This window comes from Oncorhynchus clarkii, chromosome 23 (assembly GCF_045791955.1).
Source record: "Oncorhynchus clarkii lewisi isolate Uvic-CL-2024 chromosome 23, UVic_Ocla_1.0, whole genome shotgun sequence".
NCBI lineage: Eukaryota > Metazoa > Chordata > Actinopteri > Salmoniformes > Salmonidae > Oncorhynchus > Oncorhynchus clarkii.
The window spans coordinates 46,988,048-47,015,529 of record NC_092169.1 but is presented as its reverse complement, the minus strand read 5'-3'; the positions used below and the strand labels follow the sequence as shown (position 1 = coordinate 47,015,529).

Genomic DNA, 27,482 nt, shown 5'->3' with positions numbered 1-27,482 from the left:
CTATTATTCTGACATTTCACATTCTTTAAATAAAGTGGTGATCCTAACTGACCTAAGACAAGGAATTTTTACTAGGATTAAATTTCAGGAATTGTGAAAAACTGAGGTTACATTTATTTGGCTAAGGTGTATGTAAACTTCTGACTTCAACTGTAAATGATATGTTGTTTTCATGTTTGACCAGTATATATTTCTTTATTTTACAGAACTGCATGGACAGTTGTAAACGTTTCTGTTCTGCTACATTAACAAAAATGTACTGTACGTCTCTGTCTCCAGAACTGCATGGACAAACACCAGTTGGTTGGTGTTCTCCGTCAGATGGAGAAGTTTCTGAAGGGACAGGAGATGAGATTCACAGAGGGACTACGCATCATGAAGTCCAAGCTGGCAACCCTACAGAACTCTGTGTCCAAGCTACCGCAGGCCGATCAGTCGGCTGGTGAGTAGACAGAGAGAATGACCATTCTCCACCACTCTGCCGCACCTGACATGCAGGTCTTCTATAGCCATGTAGAGATCTGGGACCAGTCTAGGTGTTCTTGTAACTGTCTTGCTCTCTCTAAACAAGATTAATCAATAGAGGAGAAAACTGGAGCTAATTGAAGGAGATTTTGGAAATGCTTCTTTAATATTGAATCCCGAAATCTACATCGATTGACCTTCAATTTTCTTCACTTTTCGTCTCTTTTGAAGCACCTTGGTTAGAGAGAAAGGCCACCTAGTCTGCTCCTGGCCTGGTCCACTTCCATTGTCTTCAAGAGTGTCTGAATGTTCTCCTCTCTACTGTGGAGACATAACATTCTAACCAGAGGGGAAGGGGAGGAGTGTTAGAGCCTAGACAGTAGTGTATGGTCTACCATCATTGGGTTTTTGAGAAATTATGGTATTGTTTACTACATGATAATGTGCATTTATACAATCCAAATATCCCCCTTCCTGGTGTTGTGATAAATAAATCAACAAGACTCTTTTCTCTGTATATATCAATGATGTTGCTCTTGCTGCGGGCGATTCCCTGATCCACCTCTACGCAGACGACACCATTCTGTATACTTCCGGCCTGTCCTTGGACACTGTGCTATCTAACCTCCAAACGAGCTTCAATGCCATACAACACTCTTCCCGTGGCCTCCAACCGCTCTTAAACGCTAGTAAAACCAAATGCATGCTTTTCAACCGTTCGCTGCCTGCACCCGCACGCCCGACTAGCATCACCACCCTGGATGGTTCCGACCTAGAATATTTGGGCATCTATAAGTACCTAGGTGTCTGGCTAGACTGTAAACTCTCCTTCCAGACTCATATCAAACATCTCCAATCAAAAATCAAATCTAGAGTCGGCTTTCTATTCCGCAACAAAGCCTCCTTCACTCACGCCGCCAAACTTACCCTAGGAAAACTGACTATCCTACCGATCCTCGACTTTGGCGATGTCATCTACAAAATAGCTTCCAATACTCTACTCAGCAAACTGGATGCAGTTTATCACAGTGCCATCCGTTCTGTTACTAAAGCACCTTATACCACCCACCACTGCGACCTGTATGCTCTAGTCGGCTGGACCTCGCTACATATTCGTCGCCAGACCCACTGGCTCCAGGTCATCTACAAGTCCATGCTAGGTAAAGCTCCGCCTTATCTCAGTTCACTGGTCACGATGGCAACACCCACCTGTAGCACGCGCTCCAGCAGGTGTATCTCACTGATCATCCCTAAGGCCAACACCTCATTTGGCCGCCTTTCGTTCCAGTTCTCTGCTGCCTGTGACTGGAACGAATTGCAAAAATAGCTGAAGTTGGAGACTTTTATCTCTCTCACCAACTTTAAACATCTGCTATCTGAGCAGCTAACCGATCGCTGCAGCTGTACATAGTCTATCGGTAAATAGCCCACCCAATTTTACCTACCTCATCCCCATACTGTTTTTATTTACTTTTCTGCTCATTTGCACACCAATATCTCTACCTGTACATGACCATTTGATCATTTATCACTCCAGTGTTAATCTGCAAAATTGTAATTATTCGCCTACCTCCTCATGCCTTTTGCACACAATGTATATAGTCTCTCTTTTTTTCTGTGTTATTGACTTGTTAATTGTTTACTCCATGTGTAATGTAGTGTTGTCTGTTCACACTGCTATGCTTTATCTTGGCCAGGTCGCAGTTGCAAATGAGAACTTGTTCTCAACTAGCCTACCTGGTTAAATAAAGGTGAAATAAAATAAAATAAATAAAAAAGGAGACACATTTTAAAGTTAAAGTTTACCACTGAAACCCAAGTTTCTACATACCACTAAAGGGCATCTGAACTCTCTTTGACCTGCTTTTGGCCCTTTAGCACATAAACCTCAGGAAGTACATTGGGTCAATGTGGGATGCGTTGATCTTATGGTGGTTGTGTGTTTGTCCAGTTTACCACCACGTCCCTTTGGTTCAACTTTTATTCTCCAGACAACTAGTTAGGCTATCAGGTGCTTATTTCAGAGCCAGTTCTATTCTGTTTCATTTAAGTATATACTATCCTGTTCTATTTAAGTATATACTATGCTGTTCTATTCTGTTTTATTTAAGTATATACTATCCTGTTCTATTCAAGTATATACTGTCCTGTTCTATTCAAGTATATACTATGCTGTTCTGTTCTATTTAAGTATTTACTGTTCTATTCTGTTATATTTATGTATATACTAGTCTATTATGTTCTATTTAAGTATATACTATTCTATTATATACTGTGCTGTTCTATTCTGTTCCATTTAAGTATATACTGTTCTATTGTTATATTTATGTAAATACTATTCTATTTAAGTATATACTATTCTATTCTGTTCTATTTAAGTATATACTATTCTATTCTGTTCTATTTAGGTATATACTATTCTATTTAGGTATATACTATGCTGTTCTGTTCTGTTTTATTTAAGTATTTACTGTTCTATTCTGTTATATTTATGTATATACTATTATATTCTGTTCTATTTAAGTATATACTATTCTATTCTGTTCTATTTAAGTATATACTATTCTATTCTGTTCTATTTAAGTATACAGTGGGGCAAAAAAGTATTTAGTCAGCCACCAATTGTGCAAGTTCTCCCACTTAAAAATATGAGAGAGGCCTGTAATTTTCATCATAGGTACACTTCAACTATGACAGACGAAATGAGAAAAAAAATCCAGAAAATCACATTGTAGGTTTAATGAATTTATTTGCAAATTATGGTGGAAAATAAGTATTTGGTCACCTACAAACAAGCAAGATTTCTGGCTCTCACAGACCTGTAACTTCTTTAAGAGGCTCCTCTGTCCTCCACTCGTTACCTGTATTAATGGCACCTGTTTGAACTTGTTATCAGTATAAAAGACACCTGTCCACAACCTCAAACAGTGACACTCCAAACTCCACTATGGCCAAGACCAAAGAGCTGTCAAAGGACACCAGAAACAAAATTGTCGACCTGCACCAGGCTGCGAAGACTGAATCTGTAATAGGTAAGCAGCTTGGTTTGAAGAAATCAACTGTGGGAGCAATTATTAGGAAATGGAAGACATACAAGACCACTGATAATCTCCCTCGATCTGGGGCTCCACGCAAGATCTCACCCCGTGGGGTCAAAATGATCACAAGAACAGTGAGCAAAAATCCCAGAACCACACGGGGGGACCTAGTGAATGACCTGCAGAGAGCTGGGACCAAAGTAACAAAGCCTGGTAACACACTATGCCGCCAGGGACTCAAATCCTGCAGTGCCAGACTTGTCCCCCTGCTTAAGCCAGTAGATGTCCAGGCCCGTCTGAAGTTTGCTAGAAAGCATTTGGATGATCCAGAAGAAGATTGGGAGAATGTCATATGGTCAGATGAAACTAAAATATAACTTTTTGGTAAAAACTCAACTCGTCGTGTTTGGAGGACAAAGAATGCTGAGTTGCTTTCAAAGAACACCATACCTACTGTGAAGCATGCGGGTGGAAACATCATGCTTTGGGGCTGTTTTTCTGCAAAGGGACCAGGACGACTGATCCGTGTAAAGGAAAGAATGGGGCCATGTACTGTTCTATTTAAGTATATACTGTACTGTTCTATTCTGTTCTATTTATGTATATACTATGCTGTTCTGTTCTACTTAAGTATATACTATGCTGTTCTATTTAAGTATATACTATGCTATTCTGTTATATTTAAGTATATACTATTCAATTCTGTTCTATTTAAGTATATACTATGCTGTTCTATTCTGTTATATTTAAGTATATACTATGCTGTTCTATTTAAGTATATACTATGCTATTCTGTTATATTTCTGTATATACTATGCTGTTCTATTCTGTTCTATTGTGAAAACTGGTGAAAATAGTTATTCATCAGCGCTAGACTGAGGAGACTGTCTGTCTGTATGTTTCTCTCGCTCAATAAAATTTAAATTTTTATTGGCATGGGAACATATGTTTACATTGTCAAAGCAAGTGAAATAGATAATAAACAAAAGTGAAAAACTATTATTTTAACGTTTACTGTTATTTTTTTATTGTTTATTTAACTTCCTCTCACTCTCTTCCTCTCTTGAAATTACTTTAAGCTCATAGGCTGTACTGTACTAGTCAAACATCTTTATTTTAATAACTTATCAAATTGTATTTGTTACATGTGCCGATAACAGGTTTACACCTTACAGTGAAATGCTTACTTACAAGCCCTTAACCAACAATGCTTTAAGAAGTTAAGAAAAACAAATAAAAATAACTATTTGGTAAAAAAAAAAGTATTCACCCCCTTTGGCATTTTTCCAATTTCGTTGCCTTACAACCTGGAATTAAAATCGATTTTTGGGGAGATTGTATCATTTGATTTACACAACATGCCTATCACTTTGAAGATGCAAAATAGTTTTTCTTGTGAAACAAAACAAGGAACTACACAAAAAAACTGAAAACTATTCACCCCCCCAAAGTCAATACTTTGTAGAGACACATTTCGCAGCAAATACAGCTGCAAGTCTCTTGGGGTATGTCTCTATAAGCTTGACACATCTTGCCACTGGGATTTTTTTCCCAATCTTCAAGACAAAACTGCTCCAGCTCCTTCAAGTTGGATGGGTAACGCTGGTGTACAGCAATCTTTAAGTCATACCACAGATTCTCAATTGGATTGAGGTCTGGGCTTTGACTAGGCCATTCCAAGATATCTAAAATGTTTCCCCTTAAACCACTCCAGTGTTGCTTTAGCAGTATGCTGAGTGTCATTGTCCTACTGGAAGATGAATCTCCGTCCAAGTCTAAAATCTCTGGAAGACTGAAACAGGTTTCCCTCAAGAATTTCTGTGTATTTAGCACCATTCATCATTCCTTCGATTCTGACCAGTTTCCCAGTCGCTGCCGATGAAAAACATCCCTACAGCATGATGCTGCCACCACCATGCTTCACTGGGGGGGATGGTGTTCTCGGGGTGATGAGAGGTGTTGTGTTTGCTCCAGACATAGCGTTTTCTTTGATGGCCAAAAAGCTCAATTTTAGTCTCATCTGACCAGAGTACCTTCTTCTATATGTTTGGGGAGTCTCCCATATGCCTTTTGGCGAACACCAAACGTGTTTGCTTATTTTTTCCTTTAAGCAATGGCTTTTTTCTGGCCACTCTTCCGTAATGCCCAGCTCTGTGGAGTGTATGGCTTATAGTGGTCCTATGGACAGATACTCCAATCTCCGCTGTGGAGCTTTGCAGCTCCTTCAGGGTTATCTTTGATCTCTTTGTTGCCTCTGATTAGCACCACTTTTCTGTTTTTATTTTTTACAATTTCTTGAAACAAGTTATTTTTTTCATTTCACTTCACCAATTTGGACTATTTTGTGTATGTCCTATTCAGGAATGCCAAATAAAAGTGTATTTCAATTACAGGTTATAATGCAACCAAATAGCAGAAACGCCAAGGGGGATGAATACTTTTGCAAGGCACTGTAAGCAGAGTTAAAGTGACTATGCATAGATTATAAACAGAGAGTAGCAGCAGCGTAAGAGAGGGGTCTGGGTAGCCGGTTGATTAGCTGTTCAGGAGTCTTATGGCTTGGGGGTAGAATCTGTTAAGAAGCCTTTTGGTCCTGGACTTGGCACTCTGGTACCGCTTGCCATGCGGTAGCAGAGAAAACAGTCTATGACTAGGGTGGCTGGAGTCTTTGACCATTTTTAGGGCCTTGCTCTGACACCGCCTGATATAGAGGTCCTGGATGGCAGGAAGCTTGGCCGTACGCACTACCCTCTGTAGTGCCTTGAGGTTGGTAGCCGATTAGTTGCCATACCAGTGATGGCTGTTGTTACGAATCCCTTTTGGCCCGACAGTCTAGGGGGGGGATGGTAATGAGACGCGTAACATAACTCATGCAAATTATAATTGTGACAAAGTAAAAGTGTGAACGTAATCACCAGGACAACTGAAATCTACCGTCAAACTCAAGGTTTATTTGATAAACACACGGTAATGGGGGGGAGCAGGAAAAGGGGCTGAGCTGGACCCAAGGAAAGAAACAATAAGCATCCAAAAACACCCCTAATAGTGACTAGCCTATTTCAACAACAGCTAACTAACCAAAAAATACAGTGGGTGGTCCGCCCAGTTCTAACTAGTGTATTTAACAATGTCTACCTACGGGTAGTGTATGCCCATGGGCGACTTGTCTTGGTTTCCCCTTTTCCCACCAGCAAACACCATAAGCAAAAACAATACTCACAGGAGATGACAAAGTGATTTGGAGGTGCTCAAACAAAAGAGAGGTTAAGACACAAAGAGAGAGTGAATCACAGCGATCTACATACATGGCATCTACAGAGAGATTGAGCTCTAGAGCAAACAACTGATGGGGTTTTTAAACCAAGGGAAAGGAACTGTGATAGGGTAGGAAACAGGAGGAGGTGTGTCTTCTGATTGATGATTGATTGTTGACTGATTGGGGAGTGATGATTTTCACCTGTGAGGGGAGAAGGAGAGAAAAGAAACACACACACGATACACTCACAGGATACTTGTATCCGTAACAGCTGTACTGTACTAGAAGGCAAAGCTCTTTATTTGAATAACTTGTAGGCTATACTGTACTAGAAGTCAAACATCTTTATTTGAATAGATTTAGAAAAGCAACACATACTGATGTTATTACATTAACACCTTGGCTGTCAATTCTGGACAATTGTGTGCTGCCTTTGTATTAATGATGCCAGTATTTGTAGTAGCTTGTCTCAATAAAATGCACATTTTTTCATAACTATTTGAAGTTTTATTTGTTATAGAGCTGGTATTGTTGGATGAAATGAGGCATTTAGTGTCTGTGTATGTCCACAGACACTAAATACCACAGTATGCTGGGTGCACGACTCCGTATGCATACGTGACAATCCTCTCTCTCCTTCTCTCTCTCCCTGCCCCTCCCTCCCTTCCTCTTCTTTCTTTCCCTCCCTCCGTCCCTCCCCTCTCTCTCTCTCAGCTCCGTCCGTTTGCCCCTCCCTGGAAGCCCCTGTCCACGGGAGGAAGTTTGGCTCCAAGTATTTCATCGGTCATGAGGTCCATTTTACCTGTTCCCATGGTTACCACCTGATGGGCCTCGAGACACGTGTGTGTCAGGAGAACGGGAGTTGGAGCGGTGTCAACACCATCTGTAAAGGTAAAGGTACAGTACTGTTTGTCTGTCTGTCCAAACAGATACTATAGACAAACACACGTCACTTTAGGTAATGCTGGGCTGAGGAAATCATGAAGAGATGGACCGGCACACACTGCTCCACCATACCTCTATTTGGACAGTAACTTAATAAATGTTTCAATGTGTCTGTCCACCTGACACCAGAGCCCATCTCACTCTTTAGATTGCAGTTTCCACCAACACAACCTTTTGTCAGTGTGTTGTTTTGCTGTCTCCTACACACACGTTCCTCTTTAAAAGGACTTTAGTTTTACAGCAGCCAGTCACTGTAAAGGTCTCACATGGTTGTTATTTCACCACTGCTGCTGCCGTGGCCTCTGTCCTCACAATGCACAGGAATGTACTGGTATTACAGGGCGACAGAGAGCTAGAGGGGGACAGAGTGGGAGAGAGGGAGCTGGGGAGAGAGAGATGGTGAGGGAGAGATGGAGAAAGGGTGTTCGTAAAGTGTAAGGAGGGAAGGTAACAGGGAAAAATGTTAACTACATGCTGACGTTATATCAGAGTGCTTTTATGTATTGGGGCTGTGTTTTCACAGTATGTGTTTGCACAGTAGAGATCCATCCATTCACCTGTAAATTCTTAGCTTTTACTACAGAAATCACTATGACTGTAAACTCCCATCCTGTTCTTCACAATTTGGCCTGTGAAGATTTTGAAACTGTGGTCAGAGTGGCTGCAGCGGCTACACAAACACTCACTGTTGGGTAAATGCAATGTGACTATGCACACTTAACCTGGGTCGTGTTCATTAGGGCATGTTTAGTTTGTTACTCTGTAGAAAGAACACTAATGGACAGAAAGCTGCCATCTGCAACACCAACCCATTGTTATTCTAGAATCTACAGTATTCTCTTCAGACGGTGGGTCCTGTAGACATGTAAAGATTGATGACGGCGGAAGAGAGAAGGAAGGAGAGGAAGAATGTAGAAGAGGAGAGAGCGGGTGAGAGAAAGAGAGGGAGAGGGGTAGAGAGAGAGAGAGGGGTAGCGAGTGGGTGAGAGAAAGAGAGAGAAAGGAAGGAGTGAGAGAGGAGTGAAAGAGAGGGTGAGAGTGAGAGGGTGAGAGCGAGAGAGGGTGAGAGAGAGAGAGGGAGAGAGAAAGAAAGAGAGGGTGAGAGAGAAGTATAGGAGGGCAGAGTATCTGGGTCTTTAGCTCTGTGGACTAACTGTATTTTGGACTAGAGGGAGAGAGGGATGTCTTTAGCTCTGTGGACTAACTGTGTTTTGGACTAGGGAGGGAGAGAGGGAGGTCTTTAGCTCTGTGGACTAACTGTATTTTGGACTAGGGAGGGAGAGAGGGAGGTCTTTAGCGCTGTGGTCTTACTGTATTTTGGACTAGGGAGGGAGAGAGGGAGGTCTTTAGCTCTGTGGACTAACTGTATTTTGGACTAGGGAGGGAGAAAGGGAGGTCTTTAGCTCTGTGGACTAACTGTATTTTGGACTATGGAGGGAGAGAGGGAGGTCTTTAGCTCTGTGAACTAACTATATTTTGGACTAGGGAGGGAGAGAGGGAGGTCTTTAGCTCTGTGGACTAACTGTATTTTGGACTAGGGAGGGAGAGAGGGAGGTCTTTAGCTCTGTGGACTAACTGTATTTTGGACTAGGGAGGGAGAGTGGGAGGTCTTTGCTTCTGAGAGCTTGCTGTATTTTGGACTAGGGAGGGAGAGTGGGAGGTCTTTGCTTCTGAGAGCTTACTGTATTTTGGACTAGGGAGGGAGAGTGGAAGGTCTTTGCTTCTGAGAGCTTACTTTATTTTGGACTATTGAGGGAGAGTTGGAGGTCTTTGCTTCTGAGGGCTTACTGTATTTTAGACTAGGGAGGGAGAGTGGAAGGTCTTTGCTTCTGAGAGCTTACTGTATTTTGGACTAGGGAGGGAGAGTGAAAGGTCTTTGCTTCTGAGAGCTTACTGTATTTTGGACTCCTCCATGGTGTTAATTTGCCTTCCCCAGCGGCCACCTGTGGTACAGGACAGGTGGCGATGTATAGACCAACTACATAGAGACCTGAGAACACTGACTGAACCACTTTACATAGAGACCTGAGAACACTCTGACTGAACTGACTGAACCCCTTTACATAGAGACCTGAGAACACTCTGACTGAACTGACTGAACCCCTTTACATAGAGACCTGAGAACACTCTGACTGAACTGACTGAACCCCTTTACATAGAGACCTGAGAACACTCTGACTGAACTGACTGAACCACTTTACATAGAGACCTGAGAACACTCTGACTGAACTGACTGAACCCCTTTACATAGAGACCTGAGAACACTCTGACTGAACTGACTGAACCCCTTTACATAGAGACCTGAGAACACTCTGACTGAACTGACTAAACCACTTTACATAGAGACCTGAGAACACTCTGACTGAACTGACTGAACCACTTGGGATGTTTCTCAAATGACACCCTATTTAGTGCACTACTTTTGACCAGAGCCCTATACCCTGGTCAAAAGCAGTGCACAGTGAAAAGGATGCCATTTGTTACACAGCCTTGGAATGTCTGGGCTACTGCCTGTAGCGATGGCCGGACAGAGATGTGAGCCATCAATAGCATGCTTAACATAGCTGCATGCTATCAGACCATGGGCCGTGGTGCTGTAATGACAGCATGCATGGCCTTAGCCTCTGCTTCCTGGAACCCCAAAACAAAGAGACTGTAGGGAGAAACAGAAACACAAGAAGGGGGTGTGGGGTGTGTCCCAAATTACATCATAGTCCCTATGTAGTAAACAAATTATGGGCCCTAGTCTAAAGTATTGCACTACTTAGGGAATATGGTGCTATTTAGGATGTAGTGGTTATTATGGTGGAATAGCAGCAGCATGTAGAGGGGAAGGAGAATGTGCCCTGCTCTGGAATGTGGTCTAGTACTGTACAGGTGTTTTCTGAGTCCACTGAGACATTTAATGGTTTCATTCAGGGAGGGATCTGAGCTCCAGACTGAAGAATGGAACTTTTCTTCTGCTCCCCTTGTCTGTTTGTGTGAGGACTAGGAACCAAATCAAATCAAATCAAATTTATTTATATAGCCCTTCGTACATCAGCTGATATCTCAAAGTGCTGTACAGAAACCCAGCCTAAAACCCCAAACAGCAAGCAATGCAGGTGTAGAAGCACGGTGGCTAGGAAAAACTCCCTAGAAAGGCCAAAACCTAGGAAGAAACCTAGAGAGGAATCAGGCTATGTGGGGTGGCCAGTCCTCTTCTGGCTGTGCCGGGTGGAGATTATAACAGAACATGGCCAAGATGTTCAAATGTTCATAAATGACCAGCATGGTCGAATAATAATAAGGCAGAACAGTTGAAACTGGAGCAGCAGCACAGTCAGGTGGACTGGGGACAGCAAGGAGTCATCATGTCAGGTAGTCCTGAGGCATGGTCCTAGGGCTCAGGTCCTCCGAGAGAGAGAAAGAAAGAGAGAATTAGAGAGAGCAGCCGGCCGCCTTCTCCCTCTTAGCTGGCCAGTCGGCCACCTTCTCCCTCTTAGCTGGCCAGCTGGCCGCCTTCTCCCTCTTAGCTTGCCAGCCGGCCGCCTTCTCCCTCTTAGCTGGCCGCCTTCCCTCTTAGCTGGCCGCTCTAGGTCACCCTGTGTGTTTGTGTTATTCCTCCTCCAGCAGTAGAATAATTTGGCAGACCTCAGTAGTCCTGCTCCAGGTATTCCACCAATCCAGAGAAAGGTGGCGGTGGATACAGGGTGGGGGGTAGAGTAGGGTGTGTGTGTGTTATTCTTAATCCCCTGATAGAGCCACTACTCTCAAGAGAAAGACAGCTTTCTTCTAACTTTGTCCACTTTGCACTTGAAGAGACATTCTTGTTGTAATGGATTAAGTTTCCAAGCTAGAGGAGTAACCTTTTCTTCATGTTTATAAAACAGTACACATCTCTTCTAGATAGTTTTTCACTTGTTATAAGCAATGACATGAACCGAGTCCGTGGAAGGCACGTGTCCTTTAAAATTATAGAGTTAAAACCATTAAAACCATAATGCTAAAAAAGCCATTCCAACCGTCTCTGGAGAGCTTTATTCATCATGCTCACATAATCACCATCCATCCCTGCAAGTCCATCTAGCTCAAACTATACCACTTCTTTATACAGTATGAATCAGGAGGGAAGCATTTCATCTCTTATTTAAAGCACTTTAAACCGAGAGGCTGGAGACTTGAAGGGAAGTATTGATGGGGAAAGTAGTGAATTGTCCTCCGTCCGTAAATGATGGTGCCAGGTTAGTCTGGTCTGATTCTGCTGTATAACGTATCACCCCTCCCCTGGACAGAGAGCAGATATACAGTTGAAGTCGTAAGTTTACATACACCTTAGCAAATACATTTAAACTCAGTTTTTCACAATTCCTGAAATTTAGTCCTAGTCAAAATTCCCTGTTTCAGGGCACTTTATTTAAAGAATGTGAAATGTCAGAATAATAGTAGAGAGAATTATTTATTTCAGCTTTTATTTCTTTCATCACATTCCCAGTGGGTCAGCAGTTTACATACACTCAATTAGTATTTGGTAGCATTGCCTTTAAATTGTTTAACTTGGGTCAAACATTTCAGGTAGCCTTCCACAAGCTTCCCACAATAAGTTGAGTGAATTTTGGCCCATTCCTCCTGACAGAGCTGGTGTAACTGACTCAGGTTTGTAGGCCTCCTTGCTTGCAAGGTCAGGGCTTTGTGATGGCCACTCCAATATCTTGACTTTGTTGTCCTTAAGCCATTTTGCCACAACTTTGGAAGTACGCTCGGGGTCATTGTCCATCTGGAAGACTCATTTGGGACCAAGCTTTATCTTCTTGAGTGAAGTCTTGAGATGTTGCTTCAATATATCCACATAATTTTCCTCCTCATCATGCCATCTATTTTGTGAAGTACACCAGTCCATCCAGCAGCAAAGCACCCCCACAACATGATGCTGCCACCCCCATGCTTAACGGTTGGGATGGTGTTCTTCGGCTTGCAAGCCTCCCCCTTTTTCCTCCAAACATAACTATGGTCATTATGGCCAAACAGCTCTATTTTTGTTTCATCAGACCAGAGGACATTTCTCCAAAAAGTACGATCTTTGTCCCCATGTGCAGTTGCAAACCGTAGTCTGTCTTTATGGCGGTTTTGGAGCAGTGGCTTCTTCCTTGCTGAGCGGCCTTTCAGGTTATGTTGATATAGGACTCGTTTTACTGTGGATATAGATACTTTTGTACCTGTTTTCTCCAGCATCTTCACAAGGTCCTTTGCTGTTGTTCTGGGATTGATTTGCACTTTTCGCACCAAAGTACGTTCATCTCTAGGAGACAGAACGTCTCCTTCCGGGAGCTCTATGATGGCTGCGTGGTCCCATGGTGTTTATAGTTGCGTACTATTGTTTGTACAGATCAACGTGGTACCTTCAGGCATTTGGAAATTGCTTCCGAGGATGAACCAGACTTGTGGATGTCTACAATTTTTCTTCTGAGGTCTTTGCTGATGTCTTTTGATCTTTCCATGATTTCAAGCAAAGAGGCACTGAGTTTGAATGTAGGCCTTGAAGTACATCCACAGGTACACCTCCAATTGACTCAAATGATGTCAATTAGCCTATAAGAAGCTTCTAAAGCCATTACATAATTTTATGGAATTTCCAAGCTGTTTAAAGGCACAGTCAAGTTAGTGTATGTAAACTTCTGACCCACTGGAGTTGTGATACAGTGAAATAATGTCTGTAAATAATAGTTGGAAAAATTACTTGTGTCATGCATAAAGTAGATGTCCTAACCGACTTGCCAAAACTATAGTTTGTTAACAAGAAATTTGTGGAATGGTTGAGAAACTAGTTTTAATGACTCCAACCTACAGTGCCTTGCGAAAGTATTCGGCCCCCTTGAACTTTGTGACCTTTTGCCACATTTCAGGCTTCAAACATAAAGATATAAAACTGTATTTTTTTGTGAAGAATCAACAACAAGTGGGACACAATCATGAAGTGGAACGACATTTATTGGATATTTCAAACTTTTTTAACAAATCAAAAACTGAAAAATTGGGCGTGCAAAATTATTCAGCCCCTTTACTTTCAGTGCAGCAAACTCTCTCCAGAAGTTCAGTGAGGATCTCTGAATGATCCAATGTTGACCTAAATGACTAATGATGATAAATACAATCCACCTGTGTGTAATCAAGTCTCCGTATAAATGCACCTGCACTGTGATAGTCTCAGAGGTCCGTTAAAAGCGCAGAGAGCATCATGAAGAACAAGGAACACACCAGGCAGGTCCGAGATACTGTTGTGAAGAAGTTTAAAGCCGGATTTGGATACAAAAAGATTTCCCAAGCTTTAAACATCCCAAGGAGCACTATGCAAGCGATAATATTGAAATGGAAGGAGTATCAGACCACTGCAAATCTACCAAGACCTGGCCGTCCCTCTAAACTTTCAGCTCATACAAGGAGAAGACTGATCAGAGATGCAGCCAAGAGGCCCATGATCACTCTGGATGAACTGCAGAGATCTACAGCTGAGGTGGGAGACTCTGTCCATAGGACAACAATCAGTCGTATATTGCACAAATCTGGCCTTTATGGAAGAGTGGCAAGAAGAAAGCCATTTCTTAAAGATATCCCTAAAAAGTGTTGTTTAAAGTTTGCCACAAGCCACCTGGGAGACACACCAAACATGTGGAAGAAGGTGCTCTGGTCAGATGAAACCAAAATTGAAATTTTTGGCAACAATGCAAAACGTTATGTTTGGCGTAAAAGCAACACAGCTGAACACACCATCCCCACTGTCAAACATGGTGGTGGCAGCATCATGGTTTGGGCCTGCTTTTCTTCAGCAGGGACAGGGAAGATGGTTAAAATTGATGGGAAGATGGATGGAGCCAAATACAGGACCATTCTGGAAGAAAACCTGATGGAGTCTGTAAAAGACCTGAGACTGGGACGGAGATTTGTCTTCCAACAAGACAATGATCCAAAACATAAAGCAAAATCTACAATGGAATGGTTAAAAAATAAACATATCCAGGTTTTAGAATGGCCAAGTCAAAGTCCAGACCTGAATCCAATCGAGAATCTGTGGAAAGAACTGAAAACTGCTGTTCACAAATGCTCTCCATCCAACCTCACTGAGCTCGAGCTGTTTTGCAAGGAGGTATGGGAAAAAAATTCAGTCTCTCGATGTGCAAAACTGATAGAGACATACCCCAAGCGACTTACAGCTGTAATCGCAGCAAAAGGTGGCGCTACAAAGTATTAACTTAAGGGGGCTGAATAATTTTGCACACCCAATTTTTCAGTTTTTGATTTGTTAAAAAAGTTTGAAATATCCAATAAATGTCGTTCCACTTCATGATTGTGTCCCACTTGTTGTTGATTCTTCACAAAAAAATACAGTTTTATATCTTTATGTTTGAAGCCTGAAATGTGGCAAAAGGTCGCAAAGTTCAAGGGGGCCGAATACTTTCGCAAGGCTTCCAACTTCCACTGTACAGCTCCTAGATGGGTCTAAGACAAGCAGAGAACTGACACTGGGACAAAGTATGTATTTTCAACAGTTTCAACCACAGAGTTAAATAGAACACTAGAATGGTTATTGGGATTCCACATGCCAGGAAATGCTACTGCATCTTGATCAGGGACATCTTTCATTCTTTCAGCTCTCCCTTTTGTCCATAGATGCGAGTGAGTGCTCCAGTAACCCATGCCAGAACGGAGGGACCTGTGTAGAGGGAGTAAACCAGTACAGGTGCACCTGTTCACAGAGCTGGAATGGATCCAACTGTCAGCACCAGACACAGACGGGTCAGCAGTACCAGACATCATACACCTGATACCCTACCAGAACACATAGGAACTAGCGACAACTGCATGACATTGCTATTCGTTACTATCTCACTTATTATGTTTTGTATTAGTGGATATCTGTTGGTAGTCTGTTTTGTGTTAGTCTGTGTTGTGTTGATAGTCTGTGTTGCGTTTATTGTCTGTGTTGCATTGTTAGTCTGTGTTGCGTTGTTAGTCTGTGTTGTGTTGGTAGTCTATGTTTACGCAAGATGGCGCCAATAGACATGGCAGCTTCGCTTCTAGTCCTTAGAAAAGTGCAGTATTTATTTTTTTATGTATTATTTCTTACATTGTTAGATCAGAAAACCTCAAGTGCTATTACATACAGCTGGGAAGAACTATTGGATATCAGAGAGATGTCAACTTACCAGCACAACGACCAGGAATACGACTTTCCCAAAGCAGATCCTTTGTCTGCACCTCCCAGCGCATTTGAATTGATTCCAGAGGCCAACCCAAAACAACGGAGTCGGAGGAGAGGTTGCCGGAACGATCTTCTAGTGAGGCTTCGGATGCGCGCACACCACCTACCTCTTCCGAATATATTACTCGCTAATGTCCAGTGTCCCTAGTTAACAAAGTCGACAAAGTCAGGGCTAGAGTTGCTTTCCAAAGAGGTATCCGGGATTGTAACATACTCTGTTTCACCGAGACATGGCTAGCTGGGGACATGCTGTCGGAGTCCGTACAGCCAACGGAATTTTCAGTGCATCGCGCCAACAGGAACAAACATCTCTCCAGTAAGAAAAGGGCGTGAATTGTATGTTTCATGATTAACGACTCATGGTGTAATTGTAACAACATACAAGAACTCAAGTCCTTTTGTTTACCTTGACCTAGAATTCCTCACAATCAAATGCCGACCGTATTATCTCCAAGAGAACTCTCCTCTGTTATCGTCACAGTCGTGTATATCCCCCCCACAAGCGAATACCTAGACGGCCATCAAGGAACTTCACTGGACTTTATCCAAACTGAAAACCATATATCCTGAGGATGTATTTATTGTAGCTGGGGATTTTAACAATGCTAATTTGAGAACAAGGCTACCTAAATTATATCAACATATCGATTGCAGTACATGAGCGAGTAACACGCTCAACCATTGCTATTCTAACTTACGCGTTGCATACAATACCCTCCCCCACCCTCCCTTTGGCAAATCTGACTATGACTCCATCTTGTTGCTCCCCTCCTATAGGCAGAAAGTAGGAAGCGCCCGCGCTTAGGTTATCCAACGCTGGTCTGACCAATCGGATTCCACGCTTCAAGATTGCTTCGATCACGTGGACTGGGATATGTTCCGGGTAGCCTCAGAGAATAACATTGACGTTTATGCTGACTCGGTAAGCGAGTTTATAAGGAAGTGTATAGGAAATGTTGTACCCACTGTGACTGGTAAAACTTTCCCTAAACAGAAACCATGGATTGATGGCAGCATTTGTGCAAAACTGAAAACACGTACCACCGCATTTAATCATGGCAAGGTGACTGTAAATATGGCTGAATACAAAACAGTGTAGTTATTCCCTCCGTCAGCAATCAAACAAGCAAAGCGTCAGTATAGAGACAAAGTGGAGTTGCAATGTAACAACTCAAACACAAGACGTCTGTGGCCGGGTCTACAGACAATCACGGATTACAAAAAGAAAACCAGCCTCGTCGCGGACATCGACGTCTTGCTTCCAGACAAATTAAACAACTTCTTTGATGACAATACAGTGCCGAGAGTGTATGTGTGTATGTGACCAATAGCATCTGCTAACCATGTGTATGTGACCAATAACATCTGCTAACCATGTGTATGTGACCAATAACATCTGCTAATCATGTGTATGTGACCAATAATATTTGATTTGATGTTGTGTTGATAGTCTGTTGATAGTCTGTGTTGTGTTGTTAGTCTGTGTTACGTTGTATTGTCTGTGTTGTAAGTCTGTGGTGTGTTGTTAGTCTGTGTGGCGTTGATGGTCTGTGTTGTGTTGTTGGTCTGTGTTGTGTTGTTGGTCTGTGTTGTGTTGTTGGTCTGTGTTGTGTTGTTGTTCTGTGTTGTGCTGTTGGTCTGTGTTGTGTTGTTGGTCTGTGTTGTGCTGTTGGTCTGTGTTGTGCTGTTGGTCTGTGTTGTGTTGTTGGTCTGTGTTGTGTTGTTGGTCTGTGTTGTGCTGTTGGTCTGTGTTGTGTTGTTGGTCTGTGTTGTTGGTCTGTGTTGTGCTGTTGGTCTGTGTTGTGTTGTTGGTCTGTGTTGTGTTGTTGGTCTGTGTTGTGCTGTTGGTCTGTGTTGTGTTGTTGGTCTGTGTTGTGCTGTTGGTCTGTGTTGTGCTGTTGGTCTGTGTTGTGCTGTTGGTCTGTGTTGTGCTGTTGGTCTGTGCTGTGCTGTTGGTCTGTGTTGTGTTGTTGGTCTGTGTTGTGCTGTTGGTCTGTGTTGTGCTGTTGGTCTGTGTTGTGCTGTTGGTCTGTGTTGTGCTGTTGGCCTGTGTTGTGCTGTTGATCTGTGTTGTGCTGTTGGTCTGTGTTGTGCTGTTGGTCTGTGTTGTGCTGTTGGTCTGTGTTGTGCTGTTGGTCTGTGTTGTGTTGTTGGTCTGTGTTGTGTTGTTGGTCTGTGTTGTGCTGCTGGTCTGTGTTGTGCTGTTGGTCTGTGTTGTGCTGTTGGTCTGTGTTGTGTTGTTGGTCTGTGTTGTGTTGTTGGTCTGTGTTGTGCTGTTGGTCTGTGTTGTGCTGTTGGTCTGTGTTGTGCTGTTGGTCTGTGTTGTTGGTCTGTGTTGTGCTGTTGGTCTGTGTTGTGCTGTTGGTCTGTGTTGTGTTGTTGGTCTGTGTTGTGTTGTTGGTCTGTGTTGTGCTGTTGGTCTGTGTTGTGCTGTTGGTCTGTGTTGTGTTTGTACATCTATGTCCTCGTCTGTGTTGTTTGTCCATGTATTGTCATGTACAGTACGTCTGCATGGTGGTGTTGTTTGTGCTTTATGTGCGTGTTTATGCTGTCCAGTGGTGCAAGGGCCCTCGAGGCCCTCTCGGGGCCACCGGGTGAAGTTTAAGCTCTTCCCTCTCCCTCGTTCAGCTCCGCCCGAGTGGAGCGTCATGAATGACCCGGCGTTCAGCAGACGTCCCCGCTGTGCCAAAGTGGACCGCGCCCAACACTGCAGCTGCGATGCTGGCTTTCACATGAGTGGGACATCTGACAACAGTATCTGCCAGGGTGAGATATGAGATGCTTTAGTGTTGGGTGTGAGTTCCCACCTTAACCAGGATACTTTGTGAGCCTGGTTGGTTATAGTGTGTGTAGCGTTCAGTCTGGTTTAACTACGCTAAGCGTTCAATCTGGTTTAACCAAGCTAAGCGTTCAGTCTGGTTTAACCAAGCTAAGCGTTCAATCTGGTTTAACCAAGCTAAGCGTTCAATCTGGTTTAACCAAGCTAAGCGTTCAGTCTGGTTTAACCAAGCTAAGTGTTCAGTCTGGTTTAACCAAGCTAAGCGTTCAATCTGGTTTAACCAAGCTAAGCGTTCAATCTGGTTTAACCAAGCTAAGCGTTCAGTCTGGTTTAACCAAGCTAAGTGTTCAGTCTGGTTTAACCAAGCTAAGCGTTCAGTCTGGTTTAACCAAGCTAAGTGTTCAGTCTGGTTTAACCAAGCTAAGCGTTCAGTCTGGTTTAACCAAGCTAAGTGTTCAGTCTGGTTTAACCAAGCTAAGTGTTCAGTCTGGTTTAACCACGCTAAGCCAAGGTGGAAAGGGCCTGTGGGGCTCCGATAACAAAACTGACTGTATAAAATGAATAATTAAAATACTGATCTATATTGTATGCTCAAAAAAATTGGGAAATTATATTATTTTACACCTATACAATTGCTCAGAGAAATATATTTTATTTAACAAGTAATACTTTTTTTCTCCTTAAAAAAGCAGGGGTCAAAATTATTTGACACCCCTCTTTTCAATACCTTTCAAAAAGCTGGAGATTTGTCAGCAAGACAATAACCCCAAGCACACATCAAAATCCACAAAGAAATTGTTAATTGGCCACGAAATCAAAATTTTGCAGTGGCCATGTCAGTCTCCGGAATTGAGACCTATTGAAAACATGTGGTTTGAATTGAAGAGGGCAGTCCATAAACACAGGCGAAGGATATCAAGGATCTGGAAGGATTCTGTATGAAGGAATGGGCTAAGATCCCTCCCAATGTGTTCTCCAACTTACAAAATATATTAGAAAAAGGTGAGGTATTGAAAGGTAAAAAATAGATAAAAAGGGAAATACATTTGTACTTTTCTTCCCAGAGCAATTGTATTAGTATAAAATAATATAATTTAAAAAAACATTTGCATACAATATAGCCCAGTATTTGAATGATTGTTTTTATAGTCATGTTTGCTCATCTTTATCAAGGGTGTTAATCATTTCGTGCTCCACTTTGGTGTCCACTTGCCAAAATGTGTCCATATCGATTAGCTGTGTATCTTTGATAGAACTTGCCAAAATCGAACCATCCTACATAATGATGAAAAGCGTCTGTTTCATATGAGTGGTACCTCAGAAAACTCTGCCAGGGTAAGACTGGCCTTATACAGAAACAACCCGTAGCACCTACCCACTAAACACTAGTTGGGATTGGATAGATTAGATCACTCTCAATTAGGCATTCAACAACTCTTACCATCCCTTCTTACCCCCCTCCCGGACAGCCAGACAGAACAGATGCCCTTTACCCCAAATCCTTCTAGCTACTGTATCTCTCTATAGTGCTCTAACATTTTAATTATATGACTCTCTTTTCTCTCTCTTTCTCCTCCTTTCCACCCTGTTGTTTGTACCTCCACATGTCTGATCATGTGACTGACGTGCATATCCCCCCCCCTCTCCCTCTCTCCTCCCAGATGTAAATGAGTGTGAGGTGTACCGGCTGGACCAGGGGGGCAAGCTGTGTGTGTACGAGTGTGCCAACATACCAGGCTCCTACCACTGCTCCTGCCCCAGCCACTATAAGCTGCTGCCTGATGGTAGGAGCTGTGAGGGTGAGTGACAGGAGGGTAGGAGGAGATGGAGTGTAGGAGGGAGTGTAGGAGGAAGGGTAGCAGGGATTGGGGTAGGGTAGGAGGGATGGTAGGAGGAAGGGTCGGAGGGATTGATGGAGGGTAGGAGGGATGGTAGAAGGGATGGATGGAGGGTAGGTGGGAGGGATGGAGGGTAGGAGAGATGAAGGATAAGAGTGATGTAGGGAGGGTAGGAGTGATGGAGGGAGGGTAGGAGGGATGGTGGAAGGGTAGGAGGAATGGAGGGAGGGAGGGATGGAGGGAGGGTAGGAGAGATGGAGGGGGGTAGGAGGGATGGAAGAAGGGAGAGATGGAGGGTGGGTAGGAGGGTATGAGGGATGGAAAGAAGGATGGAGGAAGGGAGAGATGGATGTTGAGAGGGTAGGAGAGATGGATGGAGGGAGGGTAGGAGGGATGAAGGGAGGGTAGGAGAGAGGGGTGGAGGGCGATAGGAGAGATGGAGGGTAGAAGGGGATAGAGGGTGGAAGGGAGGGTAGGGGTGATGGAGGGTAGGAGGGATGAAGGGAGGGTAGGAGGGAGGGGTGGAGGGCGATTGGAGAGATGGAGGGTAGAAGGGGATAGAGGGCAGTAGGGTGGGTAGAAGGGGATGGAGGGATAGAGGGCAGTAGGGAGGGTAGGGGTGATGGACGGAGGGTAGGAAGGGATAGAGGACAATGGCCCAGTCATTTCCATGGTCTTGATCTTGGAGCTATGCAAGGGAATTTAGAGCTGGGCTTAGAACTACAACGCTACAGGCAGGGAGCGCCACACTGGGGTTGGCTGAAAACATTTCTAGCTGTCAAATCTGTGTGTCTGGAGGACGGAGGAAGCAAGGATTTGACAGCTAGTAATGCTTTCAGACACAGCCTGGGTCCTGGCTAAGGGTAGGGATAGGGTTGTGGGGCTTACCCTTCTGGAGCTACGGGGATGGCAGTGATTTATATGACTAAACCCATCAGAACACCAATGGAGCTTCCAGAACATAAATAAAGGTGCAATGAGAGAAGGGAGAATGGAGATGAGGGAATGGAGAATGGAGATGAGGGAATGGAGAATGGAGATGAGGGAATGGAGGGATGAAGGGATAAACAAACATCATGGTTGGTTTAGCTATGGAGTTCTTTAGAAAGGAAGGCCGATCATGGTAGAGGAAGATATTTCTGTAGAGGTGTCCGTCCTCCAGCCTCTGCCCTGACCGTAGTCCTCAATCCAGTTTCTTCTGCCTGCCACCCCCCCCCCCCTGTCATTTCTTACCCTGCTCTACTTCTGGCCAGTGGAACAAATTAGAGAAGGGTAGAGGAGGGAGGGAATGAAGGGTGGAGAGAATAGAGGGATAAACAAACATCATGGTTCAGCTTAGCTATGGGTGAAGGTGTTTGGAAAGAAGGGAAGAAAAAGATAAGAGAGCAAGAGCGAAAGATGAGGCAGATGGCTGTATGTATTTATATGGAGGTGTCCCATGTCCCTCTCTCTGGCCTGGCCATAGGCTTTACTCCCCAGACCTGTTTCATCTGCCCTGTAAGCTTAAGAAGCGTTACTTTCTCTGCTGGCCAGTGGAACAGATGACCTCACCACTTCACAGCAGAACAGAAGGAATGTCTTGGTCCAGGATGCGAGACAAGCCGTTTGAGAGACTAAACTGAACTACTAATGTTTCACTCTTTATTTTTCTGTTTCATTTATTCTCTCTCTCTCTCTCTCTTCTCTCCCCTACCTCCCATCCACCCTCTCTTTCCCTCTCTCCCTCCCCCTCATGTTGCCCTCCAGATGTGGATGAGTGTCTGACCCAGCAGCACAACTGCAGTAGAGGAACAACATGTATCAACACTGGAGGAGGGTTCCAGTGTGTGAGCCCGGAGTGTCCCCGATCACACGGCAACATCAGCTACGTCAAGACGTCTCCCTTGTAAGTAGTTCAGATAGACACCGCCTGGTGCGTGTGTGTGTGTGTGTATATCTTCAGATATATAAAACGAAACAAGCCTCTCCTACAGAGTTATTGCTATACGTCTTAGGAAAACAAACATACCAACTCTTGGAGTCATTGACAGGCAAGTCCCTTAAAATGATACAAGAACTCATAGAAATGCTCATAAAACCATGCCAGCAGGACAAACAAAGTATGCAAGTAAAAAACTCTCTCAAACAATATTGTTTCTTCATCAGGATGAATCATGACTGAAACATCTCATCTTTCATTTCAAACATTTTGACCAGGGACGCTGGAGACTTGACTCAGTACTAAGGGGGAAAGGAATGAATTGTCCTCTGTCTGGAAACGATGGTACCAGATTTTGTGTGTGTGTGTGTGTGTGTGTGTGTTTGATCATGTGATTGATCTGTCTGCTGTACGCATTTGTCTGTTCATGTCACTAGAGTCCAAAATAAGTGAAAATGACATCTTCATGTTTCCACCTTATTTGAAGCAGTCTCAAACTCTCCAGAATAAATGTAGAATCTCTAGCGTTGTCTTCTAGAATCCCACTAGCAGCTGTTCTAGTTCAGGGTTCTGTGTCCTGGCCTCCTGGCTATATGACCACAACCACCATCCTTTCCAAGATGCCTTGGCCTCAGTCTTAGATAGTGTTTGCCAACTCCTCACAAATTGCCTCATTTAAAGGCAATAAAGGTATGAAATGTAGCTCTGTCCACTCCTACTGAACCATCACTGTGCTGAAAGACTGCAGGACTGCCAGTGGAGGAGAGAGAGAAAGAGAGGGAGAGAGCAAGCGGGAGAGGCAGGGTGAATAAGTACACAGAGACAGAGAAATACTGTTGTCAGGGTTTCTCCATTTCACAAGCCTACAGTCTTCAAACAAAAGGTGCTATCTAGAACATAAAAAGGGTTCTTTGGCTGTCCCCATAGGATCATCCTTTGAAGAACACTTTTGGGTTCCATGTAGGGTTCTATATATATGGAACCCAAAAGTGTTCTACCTGGAACCAAAAGGGTTCTCCTATGGGGACAGCTGAAGAACCCTTTTGGAAGTCTTTGATCTAAGAGTGTAGGGAGGGAGGGAACATTATGTACACTTTCCTCCCTGTTTATTTTCCCAAGGAGACTGACTTGTGTAACAATACTTTAATCACAATGTTATAATGTGTATGGATCTTTCCACAGTAAGCGTCAAGAGGTTAAACTTGGTCTCAACATCTCCTCTCTTCTCCCTCACAGTCAGTGTGAGAGGAACCCCTGCCCTATGGAGAGTCGTTCCTGTCACCTGGCTCCTAAGACCGTCTCCTTCCACTACCTCTCCCTCCCCTCCAACCTCCAGACCCCGGCAACCCTGTTCCGCATGGCAACCGCAGCCGCCCCCGGCCGCCCCGGCCCCGATAGCCTGAGATTCGGCATTGTCGGGGGCAACAGCCGCGGGATGTTCGTGATGCAAAGGTCGGACCGCCAGACGGGTGAATTGATCCTAGTTCAGAGGTTAAGAGGACCACAGGATATCAGTGTTGATGTGGACATGTCAGAGTATAGTGATCGCACCTTCCAGGCTAAGCATGTGGCGAAGGTGCATATTCTGGTATCAGCGTATAACTTCTGAGGAGAATGGACGGACAGAGGAACGAGTGAAAGGGACAGAGGGAGGAAGGGAGAAGAGGAACGAAGAAGGAGGAGAGAGGGAGAAGAATGGAGAGAGGGAGGAGGATGGAGAGAGAGAAGGACAGAGAGAGGGAGGAGGGCGGAGAGAGAGGGAGGAGGGCGGAGAGAGAAGGACGGAGAGTGAAGGAGAGAGGGAGAAGGACGGAGAGAGGGAGGAGGATGGAGAGAGAGAAGGGAGGAGGACAGAGAGAGGGAGGAGGACAGAGCGAGGGAGGAGGACGGAGAGAGAGAGGGAGAAGTTGTAAGGAAACAACAGAGCGGGAGGACAGAATAGTTTGGACTGACGTCGATTATGAAGTATATGAGTGAGGATGGAACTGAAATTAATGAATGGTGAATTGAGTGAGTTAATTACTGAATGAGTGAGTGGGTGAGTGAGTAAACATTTGTAAAGCAAACTAACAGAGTGGTAATGGAATGAGGTTGCCATGGTGACCGAAGGCTTTGCTCGTATATATGCAATGACATTGTGTAGATCAGTTTAAAGGCCCACTCTGTTCCTATAAAGCTGTTTATCAAAATGGCTGAAAATATCACAGAATGGGCCTTTAGGAGTCATGAACCCCAGAATGCGTCCAAAGTGACACCCTATTCACTATTAAATAAACTACGTTTTAGTGCACTATGTAGAGAATGGGGTGCCATTTGGGACGTAGACCCTTTAAAACATGAAGCACTCACATGGCCCTGATTTATCAGAATATGTTGTTGTTGTTGTTTATTTTGACACAGTCAGTGATTCAATGCAGTGTGATGTTACCTTATATCAGGTACAGCTGTTTTTACTGGCTTGCTTTGTGATTATAGGACCAAAACTCTTAAGAACAACTTAAGGCGGTTTGGATTTAGTTTTTAACAATAGCATTGTACTTGGACGTATTTCTAGTATCATATTGGGCTATTACAGGGTAACTACAGTGATTTGGCAGCCTTGCCAATGCAGTGTACAATATCATCTGATGTTTTAAGGAGTCTTTATTATCGCACATAACTATTTCTCCTGAAATAAAGACCATCCTTCACTACTACTTTGACCTGATTTACACCCTGTGTCCCTATCCAAAACACATCAGTTAGTTTGACCTGATTTACACCCATGTCCCTATCCAAAACACATCAGTTAGTTTGACCTGATTTACACCCATGTCCCTATCCAAAACACATCAGTTAGTTTGACCTGATTTACACCCTGTGTCCCTATCCAAAACACATCAGTTAGTTTGACCTGATTTACACCCATGCCCCTATCCAAAACACATCAGTTAGTTTGACCTGATTTATACCCATGTCCCTATCCAAAACACATCAGTTAGTTTGACCCGATTTACACCCTGTGTCCCTATCTAAAACACATCAGTTAGTTTGACCTGATTTACACCCATGCCTCTATCCAAAACACATCAGTTAGTTTGACCTGATTTACACCCTGTGTCCCTATCCAAAACACATCAGTTAGTTTGACCTGATTTACACCCATGTCCCTATCCAAAACACATCAGTTAGTTTGACCCGATTTACACCCTGTGTCCCTATCTAAAACACATCAGTTAGTTTGACCCGATTTACACCCTGTGTCCCTATCCAAAACACATCAGTTAGTTTGACCTGATTTACACCCTGTGTCCCTATCCAAAACACATCAGTTAGTTTGACCTGATTTACACCCATGCCCCTATCCAAAACACATCAGTTAGTTTGACCTGATTTACACCCATGTCCCTATCCAAAACACATCAGTTAGTTTGACCCGATTTACACCCTGTGTCCCTATCCAAAACACATCAGTTAGTTTGACCTGATTTACACCCATGCCTCTATCCAAAACACATCAGTTAGTTTGACCTGATTTACACCCATGTCCCTATCCAAAACACATCAGTTAGTTTGACCTGATTTACACCCATGTCCCTATCCAAAACACATCAGTTAGTTTGACCTGATTTACACCCTGTGTCCCTATCCAAAACACATCAGTTAGTTTGACCTGATTTACACCCATGCCCCTATCCAAAACACATCAGTTAGTTTGACCTGATTTACACCCATGTCCCTATCCAAAACACATCAGTTAGTTTGACCCGATTTACACCCTGTGTCCCTATCTAAAACACATCAGTTAGTTTGACCTGATTTACACCCATGCCTCTATCCAAAACACATCAGTTAGTTTGACCTGATTTACACCCTGTGTCCCTATCCAAAACACATCAGTTAGTTTGACCTGATTTACACCCATGCCCCTATCCAAAACACATCAGTTAGTTTGACCTGATTTACACCCATGTCCCTATCCAAAACACATCAGTTAGTTTGACCCGATTTACACCCTGTGTCCCTATCCAAAACACATCAGTTAGTTTGACCTGATTTACACCCATGCCTCTATCCAAAACACATCAGTTAGTTTGACCTGATTTACACCCTGAGGGCCTATCCGAAACACATCAGTTAGTTTGACCTGATTTACACCCATGTCCCTATCCGAAACACATCAGTTAGTTTGACCTGATTTACACCCTGAGGGCCTATCCGAAACACATCAGTTAGTTTGACCTGATTTACACCCATGTCCCTATCCGAAACACATCAGTTAGTTTGACCTGATTTACACCCTGAGGGCCTATCCGAAACACATCAGTTAGTTTGACCTGATTTACACCCATGTCCCTATCCGAAACACATCAGTTAGTTTGACCTGATTTACACCCTGAGGGCCTATCCGAAACACATCAGTTAGTTTGACCTGATTTACACAGTGTCACTATCCAAAACACATCAGTTAGTTTGACCTGATTTACACCCTGTGTCCCTATCCAAAACACATCAGTTAGTTTGACCTGATTTACACCCATGTCCCTATCCAAAACACATCAGAATGTTTGACCTGATTTACACCCTGTGTCCCTATCCAAAACACATCAGTTAGTTTGACCTGATTTACACCCATGTCCCTATCCCACAACAAATCAGTTAGGACCATCAAGTGATCAGTAATATGATCAGCTATGTTCAGGTCTAAAGAAAAATTGATCAGAAAAAAGCATGTTTATCAGGAAAGTCCTTTGAAATCACAAACCAGAATGGAGGTCAAAGCCTGCACATACTGAACTGTTGGTCAATGTTAGAACCAAATGAATGTCAGGTCAGAGCTTTCACTTAGTTTTGACTGGAGTAATAGCCATATGGAAATTAAAGATATACTTCAGTGTGTTTTTCAATTATTTACTTGTCCGAGAGAGACTAGAGAGAGAGAGATAGAGAGAGAGAAAGGGCATAATGTTCACCACATGTGCTTTCTCTCTTGTCTTTCTTACTCTCCGTCTGTCTCCGCTCCTCCAC

The 27,482-nt window shown here is 43.5% G+C and overlaps 2 protein-coding genes across 4 annotated transcripts in view; one reads left to right on the top strand and one right to left on the bottom strand.

Annotated features, from left to right (window-relative positions):
• Nucleotides 1–25,171, top strand: part of LOC139381337 (fibulin-7-like) — a 31,068-nt gene extending 5,897 nt beyond the window's left edge. The window contains exons 2-8 of one of the 3 annotated variants that reach the window (XM_071124789.1): nt 280–442; nt 7,474–7,650; nt 15,349–15,474; nt 18,569–18,706; nt 20,381–20,518; nt 22,304–22,442; nt 23,712–25,171. In XM_071124789.1, the coding sequence (XP_070980890.1) occupies nt 280–442; nt 7,474–7,650; nt 15,349–15,474; nt 18,569–18,706; nt 20,381–20,518; nt 22,304–22,442; nt 23,712–24,084 (1,254 nt within the window). In that variant the 3' untranslated portion in view covers nt 24,085–25,171. The remainder of the gene's footprint in view (nt 1–279; nt 443–7,473; nt 7,651–15,348; nt 15,475–18,568; nt 18,707–20,380; nt 20,519–22,303; nt 22,443–23,711) is intronic. The other 2 variants (XM_071124790.1, XM_071124791.1) reach the window with 2 other exon arrangements.
• The window catches only part of LOC139381335 (transmembrane protein 87A-like), a 47,822-nt gene continuing 27,845 nt past the window's right edge, over nt 7,506–27,482 (bottom strand). The window contains exon 19 of the mRNA XM_071124787.1: nt 7,506–7,642. Coding sequence (XP_070980888.1) covers nt 7,607–7,642 — 36 coding nt within the window. The 3' untranslated portion in view covers nt 7,506–7,606. The remainder of the gene's footprint in view (nt 7,643–27,482) is intronic.